We start from the raw sequence: 23,176 nt of genomic DNA, 5'->3' as shown, positions 1-23,176 counted from the left end.
GCATTGTAGCTATGCGTGCCAAATTTGGTTGAAATCGGTTCAGATTTAGATATAGCTCCCATATATAGCTTTCGCCCGATTTACACTCATATGACCACAGAGGCCAATTTTTTGCTCCGATTTAGTTGAAATTTTTGCACAAGGAGTATAATTAGCATTGTAGCTATGCGTGCCAAATTTGGTTGAAATCAGTTCAGATTTAGATATAGCTCCCATATATAGCTTTCGCCCGATTTACACTCATATGACCACAGAGGCCAATTTTTTCTCCGATTTAGTTGAAATTTTGCACAAGGAGTAGAATTAGCATTGTAGCTATGCGTGCCAAATTTGGTTGAAATCGGTTCAGATTTAGATATAGCTCCCATATATAGCTTTCGCCCGATTTACACTCTTATGACCACAGAGGCCAATTTTTAACTCTGATTTAGTTGAAATTTTGCACAGGGAGTAGAATTAGCATAATAGCTATGCGTCCCAAATTTGGTTGAAATCGGTTCAGATTTAGATATAGCTCCCATATATAGCTTTCGCCCGATTTACACTCATTTGCCCACAGAGGCCAATTTTTTGCTCCGATTTAGTTGAAATTTTGCACAGGGAGTATAATTAGCATTGTAGCTATGCGTGCCAAATTTGGTTGAAATCGGTTCAGATTTAGATATAGCTCCCATATATAGCTTTCGCCCGATTTACACTCATATGACCACAGAGGCCAATTTTTTGCTCCGATTTAGTTGAAATTTTGCACAAGGAGTAGAATTAGCATTGTAGCTATGCATGCCAAATTTGGTTGAAATCGGTTCAGATTTAGATATATCTCCCATATATAGCTTTCGCCCGATTTACACTCATATGACCGTAGAGGCCAATTTTTATCTCCGATTTAGTTGAAATTTTACACAGGGAGTAGAATTAGCATTGTAGCTATGCGTGCCAAATTTGGTTGAAATCGGTTCAGATTTAGATATAGCTCCCATATATAGCTTTCGCCCGATTTACGCTCTTATGACCACAGAGGCCAATTTTTAGTTGAATTTTTGCACAGGGAGTCGAATTAGCATTGTAGATATGCGTGCCAAATTTGGTTGAAATCGGTTCAGAGTTAGATATAGCTCCCATATATATGTTTTTCTGATTTCGACATAAATGGTCAAAATACCAAAATTTTCCTTGTAAAATCGCCACTGCTTAGTCGAAAAGTTGTAAAAATGGCTAATTTTCCTAAACTTCTAATACATATATATCGAGCGATAAATCATAAATAAACTTTTGCGAAGTTTCCTTAAAATTGCTTCAGATTTAAATATTTTCCATATTTTTTTTATTAACATTGTTTTCCACCCTAGTGCATTAGCCGACTTAAATTTTGAGTCTATAGATTTTGTAGAAGTCTATCAAATTCTGTCCAGATCGAGTGATATTTAAATGTATGTATTTGGGACAAACCTTTATATATAGCCCCAACACATTTGACGGATGTGATATGGTATCGAAAATTTAGATCTACAAAGTGGTGCAGGGTATAATATAGTCGGCCCCGCCCGACTTTAGACTTTCCTTACTTGTTAGTTAGTAAAATGTTTGAGACATAGTTAAAGAAGGAACATTTCATTGGGCTGTGGAAAGTTTCGAAAAAATAATAAAATGTAACTACAAACAATTAGATTTTTTGCAATAAAAATAAGTTAAATTTAGCTAAAGCTTAACATCCGATTTTTTTTTTTCGGTGTGGAACAACACTCCGGGGTGTTGTATTTTGAGCTGCTGCATCAGAGGGAAACAATGACAGGTGTTTTCTATTCAACTCAATTGATTCGTTTGAGCCGTGCAAATGGTTTCAAGTCCTTAAAATACGAATTGCTTAGCATGGAAGACGCATTTTCCTGCTCAAAAGCCAACAAACTGTTCAATGGAGTCATTTTATACTTGTAGTTAAGAATTTAAAATTGGGTATCGCAACATGAAAGAAATTTTCTTTTTACTTTTTGCATCTTGGCTACAAAGCTAAAAATCGACAAATTTTGTTTGAAACAAAGAAAAATTTCTGTTTGAAGTCGGGTCTAAATTTGAAAATGTTCGTGGTCGTATGAAGAAAAAATAGAAGTACGCAAAAATCAAGTACGCAAAATTTTAATTTAAAAGATAATTCTATTTTAAAAGTGTCCTTACTTAAATTCTCCGCTTCTTTGGCTCGAAATCGATAACGAAATCATTATTGAAAAGACAAAACCCTTGAAACCGGTTATGTTTTTTTCAGTATAGGTAGCGGGTATAGTAACTTTATGGTTCCGTTTGTAACACATCGAAATATAAGTCTCAGACCCCATAAACTATATATGTTCTTGGTCGTCAGGAAATTATGAGTCCAACGAGCCTCTATAATGCCATATGGCGCTGAGGCCAATTTTATTACTTAATGAACGAAATAAGCTAATTAGCGTGTTTTGCAATAATAACGAATCAATTTCGCAAAAAAACTTTATAATTTGTTTAACAAAAAGTATTAGCGTAATAACAAATTAGCCATTAGTTCCAGGTTTTTCAACATATTTTAGGATAGTCACGAATACTGAGGGATTAACATGGGCTTTGCAAAGATTTATGATTGGTTATGTGTGCGTGTAAAAATTACCATATTGAGCGATTACAAAAATTTCCCAATCAAAATTGGTGGGTCACACCCCCACCACAAAAAGGCTAATTTGGATCTTCTTAGCATTTAAGCTCTTCCTCTACCATCCTCAAAATACGAAGCATACTATTTGTATTATATTTTGCGTGCTTTCATGAAATATGCCCTGATACAGGTATCCGAGTTGTTTGTTTTAGCTTCCTGACTACTTTTTTTTTTAAGATACCTAATGAGAATGTTGAATAACTGACATAGTAAACTTCCGATAACAGGTGTTTTTAATTAGCAACAACTACCTATAGTTGTAGAATTATTTTTGCTTTCCGCTTTTCTTCACTTGATAATGTAGTTTCTTTGTTTTTTTTTTCATAGTGATTAAAGGAAAGGAAGTTGGATTTGTTTTGCGTTTATTTTTGTTTCTCATTCTTCTACATTCAACTATTTCTAGTTTTTTCTTCAGTACATTCGACATCAGCCATAAGGTGAATGAAATCAACTAGAAAAATTGGATATAACACAACAATCTTAAAGAACTCATTTTAACTTAACTGAACGAAAAATAGAACAATTCGAAATAAATATTAAACTACATTATACGCAGATAAAACCGAAGTCTTGTTTTTTTTTATTTAAAAAAATCTCTAGATAGGAGGTACTTTATTTACTACGACAGAATTTCCAAGTTTGATTTCATCTCGATCACAACCACTGCGATATAACATTGAACTGAAAAGTCTAAATGAGCCTGAGATAACAGTCACAGCCTGTTATCTCAGGGTTATATACTAAGAGAAGGGTTTTGATCACCTCAAAGCATATTTCAATAGCATGTTGTTATTTTTAGACGGAGAACCTGGTGAAATGGTGTTCCTGATAGATTTGGAATGAATGGTGGATGCTGAAGAGTGCCCGTTTGATAACTTCGGGAATCCCTGACGTTGCCGTGGGACATGATTACTTGACCTCATTGGGCAATTTAGAGCTCGTTTTTTAGGTTAAGATCTTTGCTAACTATTCGCTTCGACGTCACATACGCTTCCAAGCGGAAGTTGTCAAATGAAAAGTTGACGCTTTTGAACCTTCGGCTGAAGAGCAAAGAATTTTGAGAAAAATTCTATAGAAATAAAATTTTGAGAAAAATTCTATAGAATTAGAATTTTGCGAAAATTTTCTATAGAAATAAAATTTTGAGAAAATTTTCTATAGAAATAAAATTTTGAGAAATTTTTCTATAGAAATAAAATTTTAAGAAAATTTTCTATAGAAATAAAATTTTGATAAAATTTTCTATAGAAATAAAATTTTGAGAAATTTTTCTATAGAAATAACATTTTTTATAAAATTTTCTCTAAATTTTCTATAGAAACAAAATTTTGACAAAATATTCTATAGAAATAAAATTTCAGAAAATTTTCTATAGAAATAAAAATTTGAGAAATTTTCTATTGAAATAAAATTTTGAGAACGTTTTCTATAGAAATGAAATTTTTGACAAAATTTTCTATAGAAACAAAATTTTGACAAAATTTTCTATAGAAATAAAATTTTGAAACAATTTTCTGTAGAAATAAAATTTTAATAAAATGTTCTATAGAAACAAGATTTTGAAAAAATTTTCTGTAGAAATAAAATTTTGACAAAATTTTCTATAGAAATAAAATTTTGACAAAATTTTCTGTAGAAATAAAATTTTGAAACAATTTTCTGTAGAAATAAAATGTTGACAACATTTTCTATAGAAATAAAATTTTGAGAAAATTTTCTATAAAAATAAAATTTTGAGAAAATTTTCTATAGAAATGAAATTTTTATAAAATTTTCTATAGAAAAAAAATTTTGACAAAATTTTCTATAGAAATAACATTTTGAAACAATTTTCTGTAGAAATAACATTTTGACAAAATGCTCTATAGAAATAAGATCTTGAAACAATTTTCTGTAGAAATAAAATTTTGACAAAATTTTCTATAGAAATAACATTTTGAGAAAATTTTCTATAGAAATAAAATTTTGAGAAAATTTTCTATAGAAATAGCATTTTTTATAAAATTTTCTCAAAATTTTCTATAGAAACAAAATTTTGACAAAATATTCTATAGAAATAAAATTTCAGAAAATTTTCTATAGAAATAAAAATTTGAGAAATTTTCTATTGAAATAAAATTTTGAGAACATTTTCTATAGAAATGAAATTTTGACAAAATTTTCTATAGAAACAAAATTTTGACAAAATTTTCTATAGAAATAAAATTTTGAAACAATTTTAACAAAATGTTCTATAGAAACAAGATTTTGAAACTATTTTCTGTAGAAATAAAATTTTGACAAAATTTTCTATAGAAATAAAATTTTGACAAAATTTTCTGTAGAAATAAAATTTTGAAACAATTTTCTGTAGAAATAAAATGTTGACAACATTTTCTATAGAAATAAAATTTTGAGAAAATTTTCTATGAAAATAAAATTTTGAGAAAATTTTCTATAGAAATGAAATTTTTATAAAATTTTCTATAGAAAAAAAATTTTGACAAAATTTTCTATAGAAATAACATTTTGAAACAATTTTCTGTATAAATAAAATTTTGACAAAATGCTCTATAGAAATAAGATCTTGAAACAATTTTCTGTAGAAATAAAATTTTGACAAAATTTTCTATAGAAATAACATTTTGAGAAAATTTTCTATAGAAATAAAATTTTGAGAAAAATTCTATAGAATTAAAATTTAGAGAAAATTTTCTATAGAAATAAAATTTTTACAAAATTTTCTATAGAAATACAATTTTGAGAAAATTTTCTATAGAAATAAAATTTTGACAAAATTTTCTATAGAAATGAAATTTTTAGAAAATTTTCCGTACAAATAAAATTTTGACAAAATTTTCTATAGAAATACAATTTTGAGAAATTTTTTTATAGAAATAAAATTTTGAAACAATTTTCTGTAGAAATAAAATTTTGACAAAATTTTCTATAAAAATAAAAACTTTAGAAAATTTTCTATAGAAACAAAATTTGTAGAAAATTTTCTATAGAAATAAAATTTTGAGAAAAATTCTATAGAATTAAAATTTTGACAAAATTTTCTATAGAAAAAAAAATTTCTATAGAAATAAAATTTTGAGAAAAATTCTATAGAATTAAATATAGAATTAAAATTTAGAGAAAATTTTCTATAGAATTAAAATTTTGACAAAATTTTCTATAGAAATGAAATTTTGACAATATTTTCTATAGAAATAAAATTTTTTTAAGTTTTACATTTTGGGGGCCTTTAGCAGGAAATTAGAAGCCGGCAAAGCTTGCCCAATACATGGTGTACCTACAAGACGCTAAATATTAGGAAAAAAACTAACCCCTACTTCTGGCAACACTGGGTGTATTGAAACTAAAGTGCGATAATTTCATCATCATAAAGTGCGATAATTTCATCACCATTATTTAAATTTTTTTATTAGGCTTGTAAAGGTATTCTAGCTTTTTATGTTAACAAAAAGGCGCTAAAATCTTCACTGGAAATTTTGTGTCGAATAGACACCATAACTTTAGTGCTTCAAAATTTACATTTTTTGCTGGTTTAGAATAAAAATGTATGCGTTACTAAACATCAAAATCAATCTTTGTAAAATAACTCTATTTATATTACAAACCAATACCTTTTAATGGCCACCTTTTGTTACATTATCATAAAGATGTTACGGCTTAATTTTTTTCTCGAGTACAATTTCACCACAAATTAAAGCAACCAAATGTCAACAGCAATAAATATCCCTACAATTTCTCTTTAATTAGCATTACGTTGAAGTGGCTGTCCCTTAGTTGAAAATTGGCCTCATTAGTGTACTTTAGTGACCTAGTGCACTTGTAAACAGCAATAATTTCAATTAACCTTGCTCCATTAAACAGCTCTTTTTGGCAAAAGTATGTCACGTAATTATGCAGTCTCAAGGGAAAATAACAAAACATCCTGAGGATACAATGGCATCATCAAAACAAGCCGAGAGTTGTCATTTACCAAAAACAAAAAAGTATCAAGAATATTAAACCTAACAAGTATATACGGCCGTAAGTTCGGCCAGGCTGAATATTATGTACCCTCCACCATGGATTGCGTAGAAACTTCTACGAAAGACTCATCCACAATGGAATTACTTGCGTTGTGGTATCTTAAAACTTCTTAACACCGTTTTCTAAATTGTGAGTTAGTCCATACGTGGTTAGGTTAGGTTAGGTTATGGAGGATGAATCCGAACTATACGTGGTATATATTAGACAAAAAAGGTATGTATAGGTAAGTCTACAAATAAAGGGTGGTTAAATTTTCAAGGTCCTATTTTGATTTTGAATAAAACACAAACTATTTAGGAAATTATTGTAATTTTATTATTATATATTGGTATTACTCAATTATGTATGGAAAAAAATATCGGCCAAATGGGCGCCACGACCTCGGTGGCACACCTCCATCCGATGGTCCAAATTTTCGATGACGCTGAGGCATAATGGAGGTTCTATGCCGTTAATGTGCTGAATTATCTCATCCTTTAGCTCTTGACTTGTTGCTGGCGTATCGACGTACACCTTTTCTTTCAAATAACCCAAAAGAAAAAAGTCCAACGGTGCCAAATCACATGATCTTGGCGGCCAATTGACATCGCCATTACGTGAGATAACACGGCCATTGAATTTGTTGCGCAAAAGAGCCATTGTTTCGTTAGCTGTGTGGCAAGTGGCTCCGTCCTGCTGAAAGCACATATCGTCCACATCCATATCTTCCAATTCGGGCCATAAAAAGTTCGTTATCATCTCACGATAGCGAACACAATTCACAGTAACTGCCTGACCGGCCTCATTTTGGAAAAAATACGGTCCGATGATGCCGCCAGCCTATAAACCGCACCAAACAGTCACTCTTTGTGGGTGCATTGGTTTTTCGACAATCACTCTTGGATTCTCATTCGCCCAAATGCGGCAATTCTGTTTATTGACGAATCGATTGAGGTGAAAATGTGCCTGAAGATGATTTTCTGAAGATGATTTTCTTCGAAAATTTTCATAACAAGTCTGGATAACTTTAACACGTTGTTGGATTGTGTATCTCTCCATGGTTCAAATTGAGTAAGTCTGAAATAGAGAAATGTCAAATAAAATTCGGAAAAGAACTTGGCGTTTAGGTGTGGTTCACATTCAACATCGGCCCTTACAATTTAACCACCCTTTAATTACGAATCGATATGGAATTTGCACGGTACGTAGAGAGCCAGAATTGAAATATGGGTGTCGCTTATAAGGGGGCTATATACAATTATGAACTTGATATGGACCAATTTTTGTGTGATTGGGGATCGATTTATGTAAGGGCTATATATAACTATAGACCGATATGGACCTAGTAAGGCATGGTTGTTAACGGTCATATAACATACTACCACAATGTACCAAATTTCAACTCGGATGAAATTTGCTCCTCCAAGAGGCTCCAAAACCAAATCTCGGAATCGGTTTATATAGGGGCTATATATGATTATGGACTGATATGGACCAATTTTGGCATGGTTGTTAAATATCGTATACTACCACACGTACCAAATTTCAACCAGATCGGATGAATTTTGCTTCTCCAAAAGGCACCGGAGGTCAAATCTGGTGATCGGTTTATATGGGGGCTATATATAATTATGGACTGATATGAACCAATTCCTGCATGGTTGGTGGATACCATATACTAACATCACGTACCAAATTTCAACCGTATCGGATGGATTGTGCTCATCCAAGGGGCTCCGGAGGTCCAATCTGGGGATCGGTTTATATGGGGCCTATATATAATTATTGACAGATTTCGACCAATTTTTGCATGGGTGTTTGAGGCCATATATTAACACAACGTACCAAATATCAACTGAATCAGATGAATTTTGGTCTTCCAAGAGGCTCCGGAGGTCAAATCTGGTGATCGGTTTATATGGGGGCTATATATAATTATGGGCCGATGTGGACCAGTTTTTGCATGGTTGTTAGAGACCATATAATAACACCATATACCAAATTTCAGCCGGATCGGATGAAATTTGCTTCTCTTAGAGGCTCCGCAAGCCAAATCGGGGGATCGGTTTATATGGGGGCTATATGTAGTTATTGACCGATTTCGACCAATTTCTGCATGGTTGTTTGAGGCCATATATTAACACCACGTACCAAATATCAACTGAATCAGATGAATTTTGGTCTTCCAAGAGGCTACGGAGGTCAAATCTGGTGATCGGTTTATATGGGGACTATATATAATTATGGACCGATGTGAATCAATTTTTGTATGGTTGTTAGACACCATATACTAACACCATGTACCAAATTTCAGCCGGATCGGATGAATTTTGCTTCACTTAGACTAATCGCAAGCCAAATTTGGGGGCCCAATTATATGGGGGCTATACGTAAAAGTAGACCGATATGGCCCATTTGCAATACCATTCGACCTATATCAATAACAACTATTTGTGCTAAGTTTCAAGTTAGCTAAGTTTCAAGATAGCTTGTTTCGTTCGGAAGTTAGCGTGATTGCAACAGACGGACGGACGGACATGCTAAGATCGACTCAGAATTTCACCATGACCCAGAATATATATATATATATATATATATATATATATATATATATATATATATATATATATATATATATATATATATATATATATATATATATATATATATATATATATATATATATATATATATATATATATATATATATATATATATATATATATATATATATATATATATATATATATATATATATATATATATATATATATATATATATATATATATATATATATATATATATATATATATATATATATATATATATATATATATATATATATATATATATATATATATATATATATATATATATATATATATATATATATATATATATATACTTTATGGGGTCTTACAACAATATTTCGATGTGTTACAAACGGAATGACAAAGTTAATAAGGATGGGGTATCCTATGGTGGAGGGTATAAAAACTGCTAATTATTACAAAGTTTTTAGTTTGTGAATTTTGAAATAGGGGTATAAGAAATGACGTCATGTTTAAAAAATAAACAATTTTTTCTTCAATGTATATAAGTTCATCATTTTTAACAGAATTTCATATTTTTTCATGGCGACCTAAGAAGGCCCAAAACGACAAATCGTTGTATATGGAGCCTATATGCATCTTATATATGTTTGTATACGTAGACTATAAGTGCATCCTTAACAGATTCCTTTATAGGTCAGCCTACTAAATGCCTTACCTAAAATTATATTTTTTTTTTTGCTTCTGCGAACAAACAACCAATATCCTTTTATTTTGAATAAATCTTTAAATATTTAAAAACCAAATACTCTTCTATTTGCAAGTATTCTGAAATATTTTGAGTACAAAAAGTATTGCTTCTACCCTACAAAATTGGAATTTATTGATATTACAAAATGAAAGTACAGCACAAAGTCATTCACATCATTCGCTAATGGTGAATAAATTTCATGCCCTCTCTAGATAAATGACAATAACGACCAAAGTTCAGTTAATGGTTAACACAAAAGATTTGGCATCAGCCACTCATATAATCATTACCAGCACATCCAGCAATGAAGCCACAGGCGTGGAAGATTGTTTTGGCCCATGGCGCAATTTCTTGTAGATGGTGTCACAAGCATCGTAGATAGGCACAAGAGCAGACAACGAGTTTATTTGACTTAATGACATTTTTATTGCGATAGCTGTTTATTGTATTTTTATATATGTTTAATAGAGTGGGTACACAGTGGGAAAACTAACTTATCAAAGCAATAGTATTGTGCCGAAGTTGGAGAAATTCAATACATGATTATTGTACTTCGTAAGCACTTTCACTTAAAACAAGTATATACGACCGTAGGTTCCACCAGCCGAACCTTACTTACAGTTATGAACCGATACACCGAAAGAATTCTCTTCGTTAATTTTACGAAGAATTCTTCATTAACTATTCTTCGTGAATTCTTCATTAAAATAACGAAAATTTCATTCATTTTCGTAAATTTTACGAAGAACATTTTACGAATATACGAAACTTCTACGAAATATTCTACATTAACTTTTCTTCGTAAAAAGTTCGTACTTTTAACGAAACTTTCTTCATATTTCATGAATTTTGTGAAGAAGTTTTTACGAATATTTTACGAAACATTCTGCGTTAAAATTTCTTCATAAAAAGTACGAAACATTTTCTTTGAAATAACGAAGAAGTTTCATTGTAGTCTTAAAATTTCCGTTCGCGACATAAAATTGTCTTTTATAATGAGCTTGAGTGTATTCCTTTATTCTATTTTTTTATGCAAGTCTATGCTACTTCTCATTTGGGTGATAGAGCGCTATGAATAAAAGTGAAGCAATAAAACTAAAAATTATTAAAAAACTTAAGATGTAAAGTAGTGATGTCATTTTTCACACTTGTAACTACAACCAAATTCACTTTCGACTGTAAATTTTTTTCTAAAAGTTCGAACATTTTTGAAAAAAAAGTACGAAAGTTTTTCATAAAAAGTACGAAACATTTTCATAAAAAGAACGAAATTGTTTCATAAAAAGTACGAAGATTTTTCATAAAAAGTACGAAGATTCTTCATAAAAAGTACGAATTTTTTTCTTACAAACTACGAAAATTTTGGAAGAACTTTTCTTCGTAAAAAGTACGAAATATTTCGTACTTTTAATGAAAAGTTTCTTTGGTTGTAAAACAATGACAAATTTCGTACTTTTAACGAAATTTTTCGTTCTTTTTACGAAGAAAATTCTTTTGATGTATGGGCCGATTTTTGCATGGTTATTAGAGGCCATATGCTAACACCTTGGTACAACCGGATCAGATGAAATTAGCTCGTGCAAGAGGCTGCGAAAAACGAATTCTGATTTAATCACGAAATTATGTGCGTCCTGCAAAATATGTTTGGAACATAACATATGTTAGAGAAGCGATTTTTTTTTCGAGGGTGTAGATAAGACATTCGATCCAGTAATTGTATGCCCTCTATTAACCATGCAAATGTTTGTCCCTTTCGATACATAATTATATATAGCTCCCATATAAACCGACCCCTCACGATTTGATTTCTGGATCCTGTGGAGGAACAAATATTATACGATCGGCTCTATATAAACCGATCAAGAAATAAAGTGGCTTATAGAGGTATAGAATCCGAATTTTATACTCTTCACGACAGGATGGGGGGTATATGATATTAACTTTGTCATTCCGTTTGTAACACATCGAAATATTTCTCTAAGACCCCATAAAGTATTTATATTCTGGGTCGTGGTGAAATAAGCATGTTCGTCCGTCCGGCTGTTGAAATCACGCTAACTTCGAACGAAACAATCTATCGACTTGAAACTTGACGTAAGTAGTTTTTATTGATGTAGGTCCGATGGTATTGCAAATGGGCCATATTGGACTATTTATACCCTTCACCACTACTGTGGCACAGGGTATAATAAGTTTGTGCATTTGTATGTAACGCCAAGAAGGAGTAATCATAGACCAACCTTTTAGTATACGGATCGGCTTAGAATTAAATTCTGAGTCGATTTAGCGACGTCTGTCTGTCTGTCTGTCTGTCTGTCTGTCTGTCTGTCTGTCCGTCTGTCTGTCTGTTGATGTATTTTTGTGTGCAAAGTACAGCTCGCAGTTTTAATCCGATTGTCCTAAAATTTGGTATAGGGTCCTGTTTCGGCTCAAAGACGATCCCTATTGATTTTGGAAAAAATCGGTTCAGATTTAGATATAGCTGCCATATATATTTTTCACCGATCTGGTCATAATTGGCGTGCATATCAACCGATCTTCCTCAAATTCCGTACATCCGAATATTTTATGGGTCTCGAAAAATTTGCAAAATATCAAATCGGTTCAGATTTAGATATAGCTCCCATATATAGTTTTCGCCCGATTTACACTCATTTGCCCACAGAGGCCAATTTTTAACTCCGATTTAGTTGAAATTTTGCACAGGGAGTAGAATTAGCATTGTTACTATGCGTGCCAAATTTGGGTGAAATCGGTTCAGATTTGGATATATCTTCCATATATAGCTTTCGCCCGATTTACACTCATATGACCACAGAGGCCAATTTTTGCTCCGATTTAGTTGAAATTTTGCACAGGGAGTAGAATTAGCATTGTAGCTATGCGTGCCAAATTTGGTTGAAATCGGTTCAGATATAGATATATCTCCCATATATAGCTTTCGCCCGATTTTCACTCATATGACCACAGAGGCCAATTTTTAACTCCGATTTAGTTGAAATTTTGCACAGGGAGTAGAATTAGCATTGTAGCTATGCGTGCCAAATTTGGTTGAAATCGGTTCAGATTTAGATATATCTCCCATATATAGCTTTCGCCCGATTTACACTCATATGACCACAGAGGCCAATTTTTAACTCCGATTTAGTTGAAATTTTGCACAGAGAGTAGAATTAGCATTGTAACTATGCGTGCCAAATTTGGTTGAAATCGGTTCAGATTTAGATATAGCTCCCATATATATGTTTTTCTGATTTCGACAAAAATGGTCAAAATACCAACATTTTCCTTGTTTTTTACTAACATTGTGTTCCACCCTGGTGCATTAGCCGACTTAAATTTTGAGTCTATAGATTTTGTAGAAGTCTATCAAATTCTTCCAGATCGAGTGATATTTAAATGTATGTATTTGGGACAAACCTTTATATATAGCCCCCAACACATTTGACGGATGTGATATGATATAGAAAATTTAGATCTACAAAGTGGTGCAGGGTATAATATAGTCGGCCCCGCCCGACTTTAGACTTTCCTTACTGGTTTTACGTATAGCCCCGAAATTAACCGATCCTCAGATTTTACCCTCGGAGCCTCGTAGATAAGCAAATTTCATCCGATCCGGTTGAAATTTGGTATGCGGTGTAAGTATATGGCCACTAACAACCATGCAAAAATTGTTCAAAATCGGTCAATAATTATATATAGCCCCCTTATAATCCAATCCCCATATTTGACATCGGGAGCCTCTTGGAAGAGTAAATTTCTTGGAGGATCAAATTGCATCCGATTCGACTGAAATTTATCAGGTTGTGTTAGTATATAGTCGCTACAACCATGCCAAAAGTGGTCCATATCGGTCCATAGTTAAATATACTCCCCAGATAAACCGATCCCCAGATTTGACTTCTTTCAGGATAAGCAAATTTCATTTAATCCTGCTAACATTTGGTACTAATCACACAAAAATTAGACCATATAGGTCCATAATTGTACATATCCCTCATATAAACCGAACCCCATATTTCACTTCTGCCTATCTTATACCGCGCAAATATTCATAACGGTCAAGAACTGAATGGTATAGGTATTTAATTTGCTTTTTTGTATAATAAATACTAATTTAGACGACGATGTTAAGGAATTTTAAGATACATTGCCATCGGCAAGATTGTGGATGACAGTCTTTAGTAGAAGTTTCTACGAAATCCATGGTGGAGGGTACATAAGATTCGGCCTGGTCGAACTTACAGCCGTATACATTTACTTGTTTAATCTAACATAGACTCCATACGGACTAACTTACAATTTAGAAGACAATGTTAAAAACTTTTACAAAGCCTTGCCATTGTTACCACAACCCAGGTAATTCGATTGCGGAAGACAGACTTTAGTAGAACTTTGTACACAATCCATGGTGGAGGATACATACACGCAAAGAAAAAAAAAAAACGTTTGGAAAACGTGTACCGAAAACGTTTTTCTTTTGTTCGAGTTTTTTTAAGTTCTTCGAAAATTTTAAACTTTTCACCAAAAAATTCGTTTGTTGCAAAATTTTTATTTTTTCAATAAAAAAAAAATTATTTTTGAACCAACAACACACTCCATTTCGTTTATATCAAATACTATTCTTTTCTGACTTTAAGTCTTTAATAAGACACATTTTACAGTTCATAGTAAAAATTTAATATAGTAGTATGTAATGTTGAACTTTTTTGTGGGAATCTTGCGAACATATCTGGAATATATGTAAAAAACACACACAAAAAAAAACTTTTTGGTGTTCGGTCGAAACAGGGATCGAAACCACGGCCTTTAGCATGCAAGGCGGACGTAGGAACAACTGCTCCACGGTGCCCAACTGTTAAATGAAGTTTGTTTAATCGGCTCGTGGGCGCCGCAAGTTATGCTATATAAATATAACTTATATGGATAATTGTCTATTGTTGAGAATAACAGCTACATAGCTCAGTGGATAGTGTGTTAGTTTACAAATTGCATGGTCCGCGGTTTGATTCTCCGTCCAGGCGAAAGATAAAATTTAAAAAATTTATAAAATCGAATAATTTCTTCTACATTGTTTGCATACAGAAAAAGGTGCTAAGAACCAAAAAACGTCGTGGAAGTGAGACAGATGTAAGGAAAAATACAATTAGCCAGAAAAGATTGTTTTTTATACCCTCCACCATAGGAACTTTGTCATTCCGTTTGTAACACATCGAAAAATTGCTCTAAGACCCCATAAAGTATATATATTCTGGGTCGTGGTGAAAGTCAGAGTCGATCTGAGCATGTCCGTCCATCCGTCTGTTGAAATCACGCTAACTTCCGAACGAAACAAGCTATCGACTTGAAACTTGCCACAAGTAGTTGTTATTGATGTAGGTCAGATGGTATTGCAAATGGGCCATATCGGTCCACTTTTACGTATAGCCCCCATATAAACGGACTCCCAAATTTGGCTTGCACACCCTTTAAGAGAAGCAAATTTCATCCGATCCGACTGAAATTTGGTACATGGTGTTAGTATATGGTCTCTAACAACCATGCAAAAATTGGTTCACATCGGTCCATAATTATATATAGCCCCCATATAAACCGATCCCCCGATTTGGCTTGCGGAGCCTCTAAGAGAAGCAAATTTCATCTGATCCGGCTGAAATTTGGTACATGGTGTTAGTATATGGTCACTAACAACCATGTAAAAATTGGTCCATATCGGTCCATAATTATATATAGCCCCCATATAAACCGATCCCCAGATTTGACCTCCGGAGCCGCTTAAAAGAGCAAAAGTCATCCGATCCGATTGAAATTTTGTACGTGGTGTTAGTATATTGTCTCTAACAACCATGCCAAAATTGGTCCATATCGGTCCATAATTATATATAGCCCCTATATAAGCCGATCCCCAGATTTGACCTCCAGTGCCTCTTAGAGGAGCAAAATGCACCCGATCCGGTTGAAATTTGGTAATAAACATGCAAGAATTGGTCCATATCGGTCCATAATTATATATAGCCCCCATATAAACGGACCCCCAAATTTGGCTTGCGGAGCCTCTAAGAGAAGCAAATTTCATCCGATCCGGCTGAAATTTGGTACATGGTGGTGGTATATGTTCTCTAACAACCATGCAAAAATTGGTCCATATCGGTCCATAATTATATATAGCCCCCATGTAAACCGATCCCCAGATTTGAACTCCGGAGCCTCTTAGAGGAGCAAAATTCATCCGATACGGTTGAAATTTGCAAAGTGGTGTTAGTATATGGTCTCTAATAACCATGCAAAAATTAGTCCATATCGGTCCATAATTATATATAGCCCCATATAAACCGATTCCCAGATTTGAACTCCGGAGCCCCTTGGACGAGCAAAATTCATCCGATCCAGTTGAAATTTGCAAAGTGGTGTTAGTATATGGCCGCTAATAACCATGCCAAAATTGGTCCATATCGGTCTATAGTTATATATAGCCGATCTCCAATAACACAAAAATTGGTCCATATCGGTTCATAACCATGGTTGCCACTCCAGCCAAAAATAATCTAGCAAAATTTTATTTCTATAGAAAATTATGTCAAAATTTTATTCCTAAAGTAAATTTTGTCAAATCTTATTTCTATAGAAAATTTTATTTCTATAGAAAATGTTGTCTAAATTTTAATTCTATAGAGAATGTTTACAATCTGAAATCTTTTGAAAATTTTGTCAAAAAAGTTTACTTCTATAGAAAATGTTGCCAAAATTTTATTTTGTCAAACCCAAGTAATTCGATTGTGGATGACAGTCTTCAGTAGAAGTTTCTACGCAATCCATGGTGGAGGGTACATAAGCTTCGGCCTGGCCGAACTTACGGCCGTATATACCTGTTTTTTTATACCCACCACCATAGAATGGTGACGGGGGTATAATAAGTTTGTCATTCCGTTTGTAACACATCGAAATATCGATTTCCGACTATATAAAGTATATATATTCTTGATCAGGGAGAAATTCTAAGACGATATAACGATGTCCGTCTGTCCGTCTGTCCGTCTCTCTGTCTGTATGTCTGTCTGTCTGTTGTAATCACGCTACAGTCTTCAATAATGAAGCAATCGTGCTGAAATTTTGCACAAACTCATCTTTTGTCTGCAGGCAGGTCAAATTCGAAGATGGGCTATATCGGTCCAGGTTTTGATATAGTCCCCATATAAACCGACCTCCCGATTTGGGGTCGTGGGCTTATAGAAATCGTAGTTTTTATCCAATTTGCCTGAAATTTGAAATGTAGAGGTATTTTATGACCATAAAGAGGTGCGCCAAAAATGGTGAGTATCGGTCCATGTTTTGGTATAGCCCCCATATAGACCGATCTCCCGATTTTACTTCTTGGGCTTATAGAAACCGCAGTTTTTATCCAATTTACCTGAAATTGGAAATCTAGAGGTATTGTAGGACCACAAATACGTGTGCCAAAAATTGTGAGTATCGGTCCATATTTTGGTATAGCCCCCATATAAACCGATCTCCCGATTTTACTTCTTAGGCTTATAGAAACCATAGTTTTTATCCAATTTGCCTGAAATTGAAAATCTAGAGGTACTTGAGGACCATCAAAAGGTGTGCCGAAAATGGTTCGTATCGTTCCATGTTTTGGTATAGCCCCCATATAAACCGATCTCCCGATTTTACTTCTTAGGCTTATAGAAACCATAGTTTTTATCCAATTTGCCTGAAATTGAAAATCTAGATGTACTTGAGGACCATCAAAAGGTGTGCCGAAAATGGTTCGTATCGTTCCATGTTTTGGTATAGCCCCCATATAGACCGATCTCCCGATTTTACATCTTGGGTTTATAGAATCCGTAGTTTATATACAACTTGCCTGAAATTGGAAATTTATAGGTATTTTAGGTCCACAAAGAGGTGTGCCACAAATGGTGAATATCGGTCCATATTTTGGTATAGCCCCCATATAGACCGATATGCCGATTTTATTTCTTAGACTTCTAGAATCCGAAGTTTTTATCCAATTTGCCTGAAATTGGAAATCTAGAGGTATTTTCGGGCCATAAAGAGCTGAGCTGAAAACGGTGAGTATCGGTCCATATTTTAGTATAGCCCCCATAAGAACGATCTCCCGATTTAACTCCTTGAGTTTCTAGAAACCGTAGTTTTTATCCGATTTGCCTAAATTGTAAATATTCTGGTATTTTAGGCTCACAAAAACGTGTATCGGATTAAGTTTTTATCGGTCCATTTGGTAATGCCTCCATATAGACCGACTTCACTTCTTGCGTGCGCACTGATCATGAAAATTGCTTGAAACTCAATCTAAAATTTCCAGATTTTACTTCTCGGGTGAAAATCTACAGATTTAAGATTTCAAATCAAGACGTTATTTTATAATTTTCTTGCACACTTACAAGAGATGTTAATGATTCCTGTAAAACTCAAACAAAAATGGTTCTTATAAAACCAGAATCTGATATAGTCCTCATAGGTGAAAATTTTAAATTTGTCTTCGGGAAGTGTCCTCAAGTCCTCAAGCCCTCCTGAAATTTCAAATATTTGGTTCATGGTGGTGGGTATTTAAGATTCGGCCCGGCCGAACTTACTGCTGTATATACTTGTTTTTTTTTTTGAGTTAGTCTTTATGAAATTGTTTTCACATCCTGGAAAAGAATAAACGCTTATCACAAAAAGAATATACTTTTCTTCCAAAGAATCTTCCTTACAGCGAAAAGCAAATGCAAAACGAACTTTGTTTGTCTGAAATTTCGTTTGGGAGGAAAGAATTATTTTTTTGCGTGTACGATTCATCCTCGCCAAGCTTTCGACCCTATATAGCTGTTTATTTTCTTTCTTTCAATATGTCCACAAAATGTTGACCCACTCTTTTGTTAATATATTAGCAAAGTTGTGTTTTGTTTTCAAATAGTCTAAGGATACGACTCATGCAGGAAGTGAGTTAATAAACACACAAGTAATCTGTATTTGCGACCCTACAAATGTGCCCTCTAGGATCAACAAGCCTACAATCTGGATAAAGCAAACTGACAAAATCTTATGAAGGGCGTAGACACAACCAAACCACAATTGTAGCTGTATATAAAATATTTTCTATTATTATTATTTTGATTATATATGTCAGCAAAAGCTATGTTGGTGTCGTTTGATAATTTCCCAAGATATATGACTTTGTTAATTAGCCTTCCAATAACTCTTTAATTTAATTTATAAAATATTGTCAATGCTATTAAACTAAGATTCATATCATCACATCATATCAAAAATTAATCGCATAATTGTTGTTGAATATAGTGTAAATTAAAAATGTATGCATGGTTTTAAATCATATATAAACTTCTTAACCACCGTTTTATTATGCCACAAAAATAGTCAATTCAAAGAAGTATTACACACACTATGTAGTACACTGAAAACATTTTACCAATAGTATTTTCAAATTAAATTTATATTCAATTTGCCACAGAATTAAGGCACGAAAGGGAACCACCTCGGTGCAATGGTTAGCATGCCCGCCTTGCATACATGGGATTCAAAACCAGTCCCGACCAAGCACCAAAACCTTTTTCAGCGTTGACATTTCTGAGTGCTTCAAAGCTTCTCTAAGCGGTTTCGCTGCAATATGGAACACTGTTCGAACTAAAAAGGAGGTCCTTTGTTAATGAGCTTAACATATGAAATCAGTTCGGAAACTTCTTAGCCTAGCACAAAAAGCGCGGTATAAACGGAAACAAGTATAAACGGCCGTAAGTTCGGCCAGGCCGAATCTTATGTACCCTCCACCATGGATTGCGTAGAAACTTCTACGAATGACTGTTATACACAATCGAATTACTTGGGTTGTGGTATCCTAAATCGTTTTCTAAATTGTGAGTTAGTCCACACGTGGTATATATTAGACAAAAATGTATGTAAGTCTACAAATAATTACGAATCGATATGGACTTTTGCACGGTACGTAGGGAGCCAGAATTGAAATATGGGTAACGCTTATATGGGGGCTATATACAATTATGAACTTGATATGGACCAATTTTTGTGTGATTGGGGATCGATTTATCTGAGGGCTATATATAACTATAGACCGATATGGACCTAGTTAGGCATGGTTGTTAACGGCCATATAGTAGCACAATGTACAAAATTTCAACTGACTCGGATGAAATTTGCTCATCCAAGAGGTTCCAAAACCAAATCTCGGGATCGGTTTATATGGGGGCTATATATGATTATGGATTGATATGGACCACTTTTGGCATGGTTGTTAAATATCATATAGTAAAACCGCGTACCAAATTTCAATCAGACCAATTTTTGCACACTTTTTAGAGACCATATACTAACACCATGTACCAAATTTCAGCCGGATCGTATGAAATTTTCTTCTCTTAGAGTTGCGGAGCCTCTAAGAGAAGAAAATCTGGGGATCGGTTTATATGGGGGCTATATATAATTGTGGACCGATGTGGACAAATTTTTGCATTGTTGTTAAAGACCATATACTAACACAATGTACCAAATTTCAGCCGGATCGGATGAAATTTGCTTCTCTTAGAGGCTCCGAAAGCCAAATCGGGGGATCGGTGTATATGGGGGCTATATATAATTATGGACCGATGTGGACCAATTTTTGCATGGTTGTTAGAGACCATATACTAACACTATGTACCAAATTTCAGCCCGATCGGATGAAATTTGCTTCTCTTAGAGGGTCTGCAAGCCAAATTTGGGGGTACGTTTATATGGGGGCTATACGTAAAAGTGGACCGATATGGCCCATTTGCAATACCATCCGACTTACATCAGTAACAACTACTTGTGCTAAGTTTCAAGTCGATAGCTTGTTTCGTTCGGAAGTTAGCGTTATTTCAACAGACGGACGGACGGACATGCTTAGATCGACTCAGAATTTCACCACGACCCAGAATATATATACTTTATGGGGTCTTAGAGTGATATTTCGATGTGTTACAAACGGAATGACAAAGTTAATATACCCCCCATCCTATGGTGGAGGGTATAAAAAGTTACGTGTTTTGGAAACTTCCATCTCTGTTATGAACACATGTTAAATTTTGTTTCGATCTGGCAACTCCTTCATATAGAAACAGGTGTTCACAAAAGACGCATCCGCAATTTTTTTACAATGAAAAAATTAGAAATGCGTGCTGTCATTAAATATTTACATAAAAAGGGTTTATCGGGACAAGAAATTCATAATGATATGGTGAATGTATTAGGTGAAAGTGCTCCTTCATATGCAACAGTAAAAAATTGGGTTGCTGAATTTAAACGTGGTCGTACAAGCATTGAAGATGAACTACGTAGTGGACGTCCAAAAACAGCAACAACAACAGAAATTGTATCCAAAGTGAATGGTGTGGTATTAAATATCATGGGCATCTAAAATTATCGAGTTCATTTAATTTTGCATGAAGAACTACAAATTAAAAAACTTTCTGCAAGATGGGTGCCGCATTTGTTAACAGTCGATCAAAAACGCATAAGAATGAACATTTCTCAAGCTTGTTTGGATAGTTTTAAGCGAAATAAAGTGGATTTTAAGCGTCGTTTCATAACTGTTGATGAGATATGGATCCACCACTATACTCCAGAGACAAAAGAACAATCCAAACAATGGACTGAAGCTGAAGGAAGTGCCCCAAAGAAAGCAAAAACAATTCAATCGGCTGTTAAGGTTATGGCAACGGTTTTTGGGACTTCAAAGGTATTTTATTGATTGACCATCTGCAAAAGGGTAAAACAATAAATTCAGAGTACTATTGCAACCTTTTGGATCAACTAAATGTACAAATTCGAGAAAAACGTCCTGGCTTACAACACAAAAAAATAGTTTTTCATCAAGACAACGCAAGAGTGTTTTAACAATGGCTAAAATCAACGAATTAAAGTACGAGTTGCTTGACCACCCACCATATTCTCCTGATTTAGCTCTCAGTGACTTTTACTTGTTCCCAAATCTAAAAAAATTCCTTGCTGGCAAGTGTTTTACCTCAAATGAAGCTTCTCTAAGCGGTTTCACTGCAATATGGAACACTGTTCGAACTAAAAAGGAGGTCCTTTGTTAATGAGCTTAACATACGAAATCAGTTCGAAAACTTCTTAGCCTAGCACAAAAAGCGCGGTATAAACGGAAATACGTATAAACGGCCGTAAGTTCGGCACGGCCGAAGCTTATGTACCCCCTACCATGGATTGCGTAGAAACTTCTACTGAAGCCGATGGCAAGGTATCTTAAAACTTCCTAACAACGTAATATATACCACATAGTCCATACGTGGTATATATTAAACTTCAAAAGGGCCGATAAAATACGTATATAATTAAGTTTAAAGTTTCTATAGAAATAAAATTTTGACAAAATAAAATTTTGACAACATTTTCCATAGAAGTAAAATTTTGACAACAATTTTCTATAGAAATCACATTTTGACAATGTTTTCTATAGAAATCACATTTTGACAATGTTTTCTATAAAAACAAGTAAGGAAAGTCTAAAGTCGGGCGAGACCGACTATATTATACCCTGCACCACTTTGTACAAATGTGTTGGGTGCTATATATAAAGGTGTGTCCCAAATACATATATTTAAATATCACTCGATTTTGACAGAATTTGATAGACTTCTACAAAATATATAGACTCAAAATTTATGTCGGCTAATGCACTAGGGTGGAACACAATGTTAGTAAAAAAATATGGGAAACGTTTAAATCTGAAGCAATTTTAAGAAAACTTCGAAAAAATTTATTTATGATTTATCGCTCGATATATATGTATTAGAAGTTTAGGAAAATTAGAGTCATTTTTACAACTTTTCGACTAAGCAGCGGCGATTTTACAAGGAAAATGTTGGTATTTTGACCATTTTTGTCGAAATTAAAAAAACATATATATGGGAGCTATATCTAAATTTGAACCGATTTCAGCCAAATTTGTCACGCATGGCAACAATGCTAATTCTACTCCCTGTGCAAAATTTCAACTAAATCAGAGTTAAAAATTGGCCTCTGTGGTCATATGAGTGTAAATCGGGCGAAAGCTATATATGGGAGCTATACCTATATCTGAACCGATTTCAACCAAATTTGGCACGCATAGCAACAATGGTAATTCTACTTCCTGTGCAAAATTTCAACTAAATCGGAGTTAA

The 23,176-nt window shown here is 33.6% G+C and overlaps 1 protein-coding gene across 1 annotated transcript in view; it reads right to left on the bottom strand.

The window, feature by feature from the left end:
* The window catches only part of LOC142234013 (odorant receptor 13a-like), a 102,072-nt gene that overhangs the window by 47,370 nt on the left and 31,526 nt on the right, over positions 1-23,176 (bottom strand). Inside the window, exons 8-9 of the mRNA XM_075305075.1 lie at positions 10,277-10,422; positions 10,045-10,100 (exon numbers count right to left, since the gene is read on the bottom strand). Of these exons, the coding sequence (XP_075161190.1) occupies positions 10,045-10,100; positions 10,277-10,422 (202 nt within the window). The remainder of the gene's footprint in view (positions 1-10,044; positions 10,101-10,276; positions 10,423-23,176) is intronic.

This window comes from Haematobia irritans, chromosome 1 (assembly GCF_050003625.1).
Source record: "Haematobia irritans isolate KBUSLIRL chromosome 1, ASM5000362v1, whole genome shotgun sequence".
NCBI lineage: Eukaryota > Metazoa > Arthropoda > Insecta > Diptera > Muscidae > Haematobia > Haematobia irritans.
This window is presented reverse-complemented; position numbering and strand designations above follow the sequence as displayed.